This window comes from Medicago truncatula, chromosome 4, assembly GCF_003473485.1.
Source record: "Medicago truncatula cultivar Jemalong A17 chromosome 4, MtrunA17r5.0-ANR, whole genome shotgun sequence".
Taxonomy (NCBI): Eukaryota; Viridiplantae; Streptophyta; class Magnoliopsida; order Fabales; family Fabaceae; genus Medicago; species Medicago truncatula.
This window is the reverse complement of record NC_053045.1, coordinates 814,757-826,018: the sequence shown is the minus strand read 5'-3', so window position 1 is coordinate 826,018 and position 11,262 is coordinate 814,757. Positions and strand designations below refer to the sequence as shown.

The 11,262-nt window shown below is 31.6% G+C and overlaps 1 protein-coding gene across 2 annotated transcripts; it reads right to left on the bottom strand.

Moving 5' to 3' along the window:
- Positions 1–2,162: 2,162 nt before the first annotated feature.
- Positions 2,163–7,716, bottom strand: LOC11425283 (factor of DNA methylation 1). Of its 2 annotated transcripts, none has more exons than XM_024782071.2 (8): positions 7,558–7,716; positions 5,621–6,498; positions 5,333–5,514; positions 4,621–4,710; positions 4,200–4,487; positions 3,698–3,913; positions 3,357–3,597; positions 2,163–2,417 (listed from the first exon to the last, which is right to left on the bottom strand). In XM_024782071.2, exons 2-7 carry the CDS (start codon positions 6,489–6,491, stop codon positions 3,364–3,366), a joined length of 1,881 nt encoding a protein of 626 aa, XP_024637839.1. In that variant the 5' UTR covers positions 6,492–6,498; positions 7,558–7,716; the 3' UTR covers positions 2,163–2,417; positions 3,357–3,363. The 2 variants fall into 2 exon arrangements, with proteins under 2 accessions (XP_024637839.1, XP_003604222.2); XM_003604174.4 differs by having other exon boundaries at positions 2,163–2,408.
- Positions 7,717–11,262: the final 3,546 nt, after the last annotated feature.

Here is an 11,262-nt window from a genome sequence, read left to right as displayed (position 1 = left end):
TCAATTACGGAAATGGCGACGGTTGGTTTTTGGAGAAATGCAATGAAAAGAAGAGAAAAGAAAAAAGAAATGAAATGAAAAGAGAAAGAGAAATGACAAAATGGGCTTAGTTTGGTTTGGTTTGGGGGGTGTATGACAAAATGGTTTTGGGTGTAGGAAGCAATTATGCACGGTGCATAAGGAAATGGCTTATGCACCATAACCACTCCCGCGTTTTAACTACCTTTATCTGACCTATCCTAAAAGAGTAGCAAACCAAAGTTCCCAAAGATGTGTTAATTATTGCTTAATAGTGTGCATATAATTTGTAGGGAGTTCATTTTGTGTGTAGATTGCAGCTTTGTGGTTGTGTTTAGAGCAAGCAGGCATTGCATAAGAGCTCAGAAAATATTATCTTCCTTTAGTTTATCAGCCATTTTATTGTAGTTGGTTTGGAAATTTTTTTTACATTAAAATCTTCAAGAAAATGTTGAGATAGTCTTTTACGTTTATTAAAAAATTCCGCGGTAAATCTAATACATAGTTTGTTTTGTGATGAAGCAATCATTGCAAAGGAGAATGACAGTAACAACTATCCTACCAACAAAAAACACAGCGCGGTTAATTTAGTGCATGTTTGGATCGATAGTGATATTAACAAAATTAACATGATTTTGATCAAGCTACACTTTTGAGCTTTACAAATCACGATGCTGTTGTGATTTTGCTGAACACGATGCCAATTCAAACATACACCTAATATTCCTCTTTGCTCACATCAAACCCAAAGAACATCCACCACAACCTACAACCATCCCAATTGAAAAATTGAGAATCTTCATTTTTGCTCATTTTTATGATCTTTTTGTTTTTGTTTTTGTTTCTGGTTACTTTTTCTTTTAATTTTAATGTGATTTGTTTGGATTTGTTCAGTATCTTTCCATCCATATCCAAGAAGAAATTGACCAGATCTCAAAAATTCATGTGTGTTCTTGAGGCGGAGAATGACATTAATTTGGAGATCAAGAACTTGCAAAAAATTCATTCATCGCCGCAGCTTGATATAGAAATTGACAGAGGTAGAAAGACGGAGAAGGCTATTGCATTCAACTGAGGGAGAAAGATGGAGAAGGTTTCATCATGTGGGAGGAAGGATATGGTGGTGTTTATTGGTGACCGCCGTGATAAGGGGCTCATGGTCACCCTAGTCAAAGGTTGAAGACAACGGATAGCAACATTAGTCAAATGTTGAATACAATGGATAGCAACATGGCATTGAAAGCTTTTGTTAGATGATGTCTTCATGTGAAATGTAATGGTTTAGATTTAAAAACAAGACTGTCTTTCATGGATACCTATTAACTTCCTTATTTATTTGTATGTCAAAGAGTGTAGAGGAGCCATGTGCAAATGTTGATTCATAAAAAATTTCTTGTCCATAAAAAGAACAAGTTACGGGGTCCTCAACCCTCCCCTAGTTGGATTAATCAAAGTTAGAGCTCCTCTGAACTGGGAACTATAGTTTTGCATTGAAGAAAATTTGATGGGATACTCTGTACATAATGCTGAAAAAATATATATTCTCTAATGCTGTTTATAAGGATAATCTGTTTATGCATACATAGAAAAGCATACGAAGTAGTAAATTCAAGCCAAACGTATATATTGACAGTGAAACCTATTTTGATAAAAGGTAACTACACAGTGAAAATAGTTTTGTTCAGAGCTATCCAAACAATATTTTACAAAATATCACATTTCTATCAACCTAATCAATTATACATTAATCAACTTACTTTCAATAAATTTATAAAATCATTATCATTCAAAATAAAGTTGGACCAATGCTCTCAATTATCCACAGGGTAAAAGGTATCCAAAAAAAGGAAAGACTTTTTCTTAGGTTTTCACCCTACAAAGGAGTCGCTCTAGGTCTTTGTTTTAGAGGAACATTGCACAACCTACAATTTATCTATCCAAACTTCACAGTTAAAATATTGCTATTTTTCAATTGTTATCGATTTATCATCTCAATCATTGATTTTTTTTTTTTAAAAGCTCACAGTTTGCATTACACTATATCGTAAACTATACCCATAATTGTAGATTCTAATAATCAGCAAGCCCTGGCATACATGTAAAAAACAGGCAACCATTGGAATAAAATAAATAAACAGTGACCGTAGCGATAACCGTGATAACAGGGAACAATTTTATTATAAACAAGTCAACAGGGAATTTTAGCAATGAAATAATTAGTCAGAATATAGGTGTTCCAATCGACAGAAGATAAAAAAGCTAATTGAAGTCTGAACTGAAGGCCATGAAAATGGCCTACTTCTATCTTTCTAATTGATCTGATCATATAGCTATCCAACGACAATGGTCATAATATCAACCTCCTCATTGAGATATGATGTACTTCTTCCCTGCAAAGCCTAAAGATAAACTTGTTTAGAATTTAACAGGCATATTAAGTGAATTGAAATGTGCATTTGTACAATGATATATGTAGCTGTCCAAATATCAGAAACTTTTCCATTATGAATAAGAAACAAAAAAAAAAAAAAAAACTGGTGCATCTATCAGTCAACATTTCATTTCCATCTTTTGCTTTTCAAAATTATCCATGATAGACAGGAGCAATTGAAAGCCTCAAGTTCTAACAAACCAAATAGCTGTCAATGCAGCAATTGAATAACACAGGAGCACCAATATATGTGAGGTGCAAAGCTTGAGTTTGTTTGACAAAGACTTAACTTGTTAGCATATTTGACAAACTTGTAAACTTCTGTCATTCCTTTTGGTAAAGCTTTTAATAAGTATTTTAGAGTAAATAATGTATTTAAAAAAACCATATGAACATATCTTTCATGTCATTTATGTTTATCAGTTAGTTCGCCAATTAATTCTAACAACCACTTGAATTGCAATCAACTAGCTTTTCATTTATAAACTTTCAACTATAATCTATAGTTGCTATTAGTTAACTTATAAACTACTTACACTATTGCCAAATAGAATGTGAATAACTTGACCCAAGTCATACCCTTAACTCAATTATGGAAACCAATCATTTCATCGTTTATAAACAAGTTGTAGAATAGATTAATATACTGAACCTAAATGCTCTTTTAAGATATGGATAATTAATTAACTCATTATAGATATTAGACAACACACAGTATAAACCTAAATTAGTATATTATTTAATTATTTAATACTGCACCCGACAAGAGTCTAAAAGTTGTTACATGTGCATATGAATGCAACTGGGTTATTATTTCTCTTCCCAAATTACCATTTTAGTCAGTGAAGCTATCAATGAATATCCATGCAATGTTGAACAGAAGCTCCACTGAAAGTCTGAAACATACCTTTTGCCTATCCTCCTCTTTTGCGCTTAAGTTGCTTCATATGATCCACAATATAAGTGATCACTTCTTTCAGTGTTGCCTTCCTATTTTCTTTGAAGTTCCACAGCTCCCAAACAGTATACCCACCACTTGGGTTGTACTCGTTAACTTCTTTTAAGGCTGTTACAACAGCTGAATATATCTCGTCTCCCCATTCCTTCTTCAGCTTTTGTAGTTTCTCATCTTCCTCATCTATAACTGACTGTGTCAATACAACAATATTACCGTGTTAATTATTACACTATTTCTCTATTGAGGCTTAGCCACTCCAAAAACACAGAGCATGGCTTTAGGGTACATACCACGGGGTTATCATTCTGACTGACCACTTTAAAAGGGTGCCAAGCTGAGTTCTTCACATTTTCCTGCCATAAAGAGCAAAGCTCAACGGCCTTTATCCCAGCTTCATCAGAAGAAAATCTTTTCTTGCAGGCATTCACAAAAACCTTCTGGTCAAGGTCTCCCATCCTCTTGGTGCCAATATTAGTTTTGGCACCAGTCAGCATTTCATTTAACCCCTAAAACAATAGAAATTTGAAAAAAATGAGAGGGGTATCAACTTTAGTCTCCACAATATATTTACAGCAGAACAATGAAATATAAAAAATCTTATTTCCTAAAGAGAGGTGGAGATAATCTTCATGCCGGTACTTTTACAGCATAGCATGAAGAAATCTATGCACCTTGTTAGTTGGTTATCTTTAAGAATACAAGAAGATAAAGGTTCAAAGGATGCAACAAGTGTGAAACATTTCTTTTTATATAAAGTTAAAAATAATTGAAAGGAAGTAAATGAGATCGTACTTCTATTAATTCTTTACGAGCTTCCTGTAGTTCATCATTGCTTTGGCGCTCCTTGACAATGAGGGTTGAATTCATAGACTCCATATCCTCCAAGCTTTCTATTTTGTCTTCCAACTCCGAATTCATCTCTTCCATTTTTTTCTTGATAGCTGTATCATCTTGATCTCCAAGATGTTTCATAACTTGCAGTTTCCCTCTGAGTTCTTCAATTTCCATTTCCAATTTTTGTTTGGCATCTAGTTGCTTTTCCAACTGAAGGATCTTGTTTAAGGCCTCCTCCTTTTCTCTCTGGTAGTTTGGAAATCCACATCAGTTAAAGACATTCACAATGGATGGTAACATTGATAAGTGATAAACAACATACGCTGCTGTAATATTGTCTTTTCATAACCAAGAGAGTAGATAAGATAAGAGTGCAAACCTTTTGCTCTTCAACAAGCCTGAAGACATTCTCATCAGCTATCTTCTGCTCCTTTGAGGCCAACTGGAGTGATTGATTCCTTACGTCTTTCTAGAAGGACAAAGAAATAATATTAAAATTTTGTGAAAGCACATGTAAAAACTGACGATTCAAAGTCTTAAGGCTCCTCAAGCATGTAAAGGTTAGAAAATGGGATATCAGAAAGCACATCTGGTTTTTTTATGGATTTTAAAAGTTGTTTTTTTAAATGAAAAAATCCACGCACTAATATATCACATGCTATATGAAAATACAAATCTTTATAACAAAATTTCAACATAAATGAGGTATTTAAAACTAAAACCATATACATTACATTGATATTTCCTCACAATAATCAAAAGCTTTTGGCATATAGACGACTCTGGGACCAATTAGTGGGCTATGGAAGGCCAATTAAAGTTGGGATTCACTTAAAGAGAGTCAATAGGATCAAAATAAAGCACTTTTTTTATTCAAATCAAGAGCAACCAAGGACATTGTTATTCAAATCAAGAGCAACCAATGACATTGTTATTCAAATCAAGATCAACTAAGGACATTAGTAGGAAACCACAGAGAAAAACAGATAATTTTTTTTGCAAGGACAATGGTAGATAAGAGTGTAAGATTAGCAGTAAAAAATATTTAAAATGGGCATATACTGATTGCCAAAAAATGTAATATACATTACCTTCTTCTTGTCCTCTTCTAGTTTCTGCCTCTCTTGATCAGTTAGTACCTCACGCTTATTAAGGTCTCTGCTCCAGGTATCAAGCTTCCGCATTTTTTCATCCAACTCATTACTCAACTTCTCTTGTTCTTCCAATATCCTTCGTACCTCATCACGAGCTTTACGCTGCATGCTCCTTGACTCTGACAAAAAAATGAGACATTTTTGTGGCATTAAAACCAATGCAATTTTTTTCCCCCTATTCTATACAATAAGGCAAAATCAGATTATAACAGAAATTATACAAACCTTCAACAAAAGCACTGTGAAGTTTGTCTTTCTCCTCCAGCATCCTACTCAAGGACATAGTCTTCTCATTATACCTATACTGCATCTTGTTGAGATTTTCATTAGTAATATCAATCTCATTTGCCAGGTTTTCCACAATGCTATTTCTGCTTTGAGATGCTTCTTGAACTATATCTGAAATTGTCCTCAGCCTTCCTTTGTTGCGAAGGTACTCCCCAATCAACCCTGGACAATTATAATCATCTTCACGTGCAACCCAACCGTAAATCTCTGAACTGTCCTGCAAGTCCATGGAATTCCAATCCTTTTTTCCACGACGTTTAGTCTCAAAGCATTTCTCAAGCTCACTTGCATTCATAAACCCATTCCAGTCATTGTTGAAGTCTATAACAGCCACGGAGTTACCATCCATCAAGAACGTATGAACAGCCAACGGTTTGTACTTAGCAAATTCCTTTTGCAAGTATCCAGAATCATGTGATTTGCTTATGTTGACAAGTATGCCTGTCCACGGCCAAACGTAGTTCTCAACTTGGACAGGTTGGACAACAGCTACAGTCAAAGCCGGGCGAGGTACTTGGTCTGCTTCATTTGCTAAGTCAGTCCTCAAAAACTTTGCCAGAGCCAGGTGGTTTGCTTTTTGCTTTGTGCTTCTGTTTGCCGAACCTTTGCCTACTCCAGATGCATGTTGCAACAGATCCTTATACTTGAATTCTTGCTTTTTCTTTCCAGAGCAATACGGGCACCTAAGAGTCCCATTGTTGTTCTTGACTTTGTATTTACCGGCCCTTAACTCTTCATATGGTTTCTCAGAGTATTCCTCGATCTCAGACTCACTGATCTCTGACTCTTCTTCAGAGCTGTAGTCCATTGAAACTCTGCGTAAGATTTCAAATGTCAGTTAGAAGTATAAAGTTGCATACAATTTGATGAGGAACATTAATTAAGAATGAACAGTTGCATATAATTTAGCTCAAATGAACACTTCAGACATAAATATTTAGCTCAAATGAACACTTCAGACATAAATATTAAGCTCAAAATCACATATCCCAAAACTAACATAATGAATGACATAAAATGAAAGTAAATATCACAAATCACAAATAATTCACAACAAAAGATCTAAAAGAACAAAAAGCTTGTTACTTTTCCTAAACAATGAAACATTTCTTTAAGCTATATTTCAAATCCATACAGTTCAACAACCACTCTTAACCCTAAATCTCTTAACTAACCCTCACCAATTACTAATTTAAACAGATTTTCTACTAATATCACAAACCACGTTTGTACAAATCACTTAATCAAACACAAAAATAACTTAACTTAGATTATAAACAACTAAAATCACCAACTACAAATTCAGTAATACATGCACTTCTTTAACAAATCTCAACAACAAAAACAAACACTGTATTTGAAAAATCAACTTGGATTTTTATCGTTTTCAACGGAGAAAAATCCAACTAAAACAGATTTTCTACTAAAATCACAAACAACGTTTGCAAAAGTCACTTAATCAAACACAACATCAACTTAACTTAGCTTATAAAGTATAAACAACTAAAATCACCAACTACAAATTTCCTAATACATACAATTCTTCAACAAATCACAAAAGCAAAAACAAACACTGTATTTGAAAAATGAACATCTATTTTCATCATTTTCAACAGTGAAAAATCCAAGTTAAACAGATTTTCAACTAAAATCACTTAATCAAACATAACAATAACCTAAATTAGCTTGTAAGGAACTAAAATCACCAACAAAACGCAAAAACAAAAACGAACACAGTATTTGAAAAACGAGACATCGATTTTCATCATTTTGAACAGAGAAAAATCTGAGCAACAACAATGTAAGCTTGAGAGAAGAGGAATTCAAAGAAAAAAAACGGAAAGAGAGAGAGAGAGAGAGAGATTTTGACTTACAGTGATGAAATTGCAGAGGAAAATGGAGGAAGCTGAGAAAAGGAACGTGAAAATGGAAATGAGTAATTGAATGCACGAAACCCTAGGAGGAGTTAGTTTTAATAAAAGGTTTTGGGAATTATCTTATGTGACGGCGCTCTATGGTTCTACGTATATGATTGGTTTGAAGATAAGATGGGAGTGATATGGATGAATTATTGGTTTGATGATAAGGTGTAATGTGTGGAACAGTGTACGCGAGTGCAGGGGATTATTAGTTACTGATAGTACTAGTAGAAGTTGGTTGGTGAATTTGAGATTTTTGTACAATTACAACGCAGAGTCTGAGTGGTCGGAACGCAACGCAATACGACAAGACTGATATGACCGTTTTTCTCAATTTCATGTACTATTTGTTGACCATTCTTGTAAGAATTGGGCCATTATGAAAAAGTTCAAGAAATGGGTTGAAGAATTTGTTAAAAGAGAAATGCTATTAACACCCCCCATTTGTTAAGTAGAATCATAATTTTTAAATTTTTAATGTTGAGACTCTAAACATTGTGAAGTTCGATCCAGAAGTAAGTAGCATTTTATTTGACTCTAGTAGAACCTCCATTCTTTAAAATGATTTTAACTTTTGTTGAGAGTCCAAAGCTAAATTTTTTATTTACCCTTTTAAAGAAAAAAATGTTTGTCTAGTCAAAAATATATATTCTAACCATTTTAATTTTTGAGTAAATTACACTCCCCTCCCCTCTTAAGTTAAAATATACACTTTACTCCCTCAGTATTTTTTATTTTTTTTTATGTTAAAATTTATATTCCCCTCCCTTATAAGATACTTGAATTACAAACCTCTCCCTTAATAATTAAATATGCACTACACTTTAATCTATTTGAACATAAATAAATATTCTTATAATATATATTAATTTTGAATCACCATTTAAGAAAAATTAATTCATTTATTTATAGTTTAAATGTCAATGATAATTAAATTTAAATATATCGCTATTGATTTTATAAATTAGAGTATAAAATTAACTTTTAAATAATCATGCTTTAATGATTTTAGTAATTTTTCACATATTTTAATTTTGTTTTGGGTTGTTTCATATTTTATAATAGACCTGGAATACTATTTTTTTTTAAGTGTGTTAAATTATTATTTTTTGCTAGATTATTAGAAATAATAAAAAAGAATATTGAGGGAGTAAAGTGTAGATTTTAACATAAGAGGGGAGGGAGATGTAATTCAAGCTTCTCTTAGGGGAGGGGAGTGAAATTTTTTCTAATATCTTTTGAATAAGAGGGGAGGGGAGTGTATATTTTAACTTAAGAGGGGAGGGGAGTGTAATTCAAGCATCTTTGAAGGGAGGGGAGTGTAATTTACTCTTAATTTTTTTAACATCAAAATTTATTAGATAACGAGAGAAATATAAAGAGTACTTAACCCATAAACTGAAAAAAATAAATAAATATGGGGTGCTTGCCCAAAAAAAAAGATAAGCACGTTATATCAAACATTAAGACATAGAAAAGTATTAAAATATCAATCAAAATATGTACAAAGCCCCCCTCTTTTTCTAACAAGAATCCATCTCCAATATATTTACTTTGATGAGTTCCACCCCAAATGTTTTGAAGAAAAAATCGTCTCATTCTGCGTGCTTCCTTAATTCCAATTGGACACAACTTTATGTGTCATGTTCTCTATGATGTGCATATACTCTAGAAGAACACATAAAATTAACGTCTTTTGAGTTCATCTTCTCTAATGTAAGCAACTCATTTTAGAATATAAAGTGAATAATATTAACCGTTAATTAATAAATTCAAAGTAGATATTATAGGTAGAACATAATAAATCATGAGTTTGTTGCACCAACATCTCTTTATATTCTTATTTTACACTTTACTTACTCTAGAGGACCATTGCCTCTAAGTTTGTATTTTATGATAAATATATTAGCTTTTCGAAAAGTATAAAAAAAACATATTATCGTTTATTATACTCGTAATTTTTCCAGTTATTTCATGTATCTATATAATATAAATTTAGGACCTATTTCATGTCCCTTTATGAAAATAATTTTCTCTTCTTTTGGTGTTGACATGTGGCACTCTTCTTCAAACATTTGGATTTCACTCAAGTCTCAACATGTGGCACTCTTCTATATAGCATCCTCAACATTTTTTTTTTTGAGAGAGCATCTTCAACATTTGAATTTCAATAACTTTCCGTATTAATTTTTGTAACCATATATATCATTTATTAATGTTATGCAATATATAAATTTAATGATAATTTTTCTAATACAAAATATTTTTGTAACATTGATCGATTGATGCCCTATCAAATTGATTTTTTTTTTTTTTTTGTCAATCCATTAGTCTTTTTTATCAACTAATAAAATTAAAGAAATCAACTAACTTTTATTCTTATTTTCATGATGATAATTAATCATTGTGTTGAGTTTGACAATTATCAATCAATTTGGTGAGTTTGACAATTAATGAAATGAATTTTTATTTTCATATAATAATACTGTTTCAATAAATAATAATAATAATAATAATAATGTGAAACAATTTTAATATCCTATATTTTTCTGTTTTTAATAAAAATTATATTAAAATTCAAGTGATACAAATTCAAATAATTTCAGTGATTTAGTAATATTAGTTGTGAAGGGTGATCAAACGGTTCAGAAAAATAAATTAGTAGTGATCGAATATTACTTTTGTAACCGACATTTTGTGTTGAAATAGTAACCGAGATTTGACATTAAAGTTGCTTCATAGCAAATAATTCTGTAACTGAAAATTCTGCCAAACTAATAATGTAGTAAACAATATATATGGTATTAAACAAATTTAGCATTAAAGTTCTAAATCAGTCAAACAAATTGTAGCCGAAAATATCTTCAAAAATAATAGTAGAAGCATTTGACATAAATGGTATAAAAAGTAACACAGCCAATTTTTTTTTTGTGACTTATAATTTCTTCTAAACTTTAATTTAAAAAAATTAATGGTTCTATTTTTTTACCAATTCACTCTGTGAAATAGATCTATAAATTAGGTATATTGGTTAGCATAATTTCACATCACAACTTCAATCACACTTCTTTCTCTTTCATTTAGGTTTTTATTGTTTCTTCTTCATAACACTTTAAATTTACAATTAAATGAAAACGAAATATGATTTCAGTTCTGATATATTCTCTTCCAATTGTTTCCTTGTGCAAAAATATAGTGTTGTCCTTGATTTTTATTTTTTCTTATTGGATCACTTACAATTTTGGGTTTTATGTATATATTATTGTTTTCTATTTCAGAAAGACGAAGTGAGTAGTAATGATGACTCATCAAAAATCTCTTATAAGAAAGAAGTCATGTTGCGGAGTATTACAAGAAGCTCTTAGATATTGGATGTAGTGTATAAGAAGTAGAACTAGGCTATAAATCTTTCGTTTTTTTAAGATCACATTTGCTCCATATATATTTTTAGTTGTATGCCACCATCTTTGTCATTTGTCATGTATTTAACATGGATATATGGCTCAAAATTTGTTCATTTGGTTTCACTTTTAATAGGGCCATATTAAATGAGGTTTATAAAATTTAAATATGTCTCATTGATATCATTCATCTCATTTTTAACTCATTTTATTATTGTAGTCTAAATAATTACTTTTAAGGCAAATTTCACACTTATAT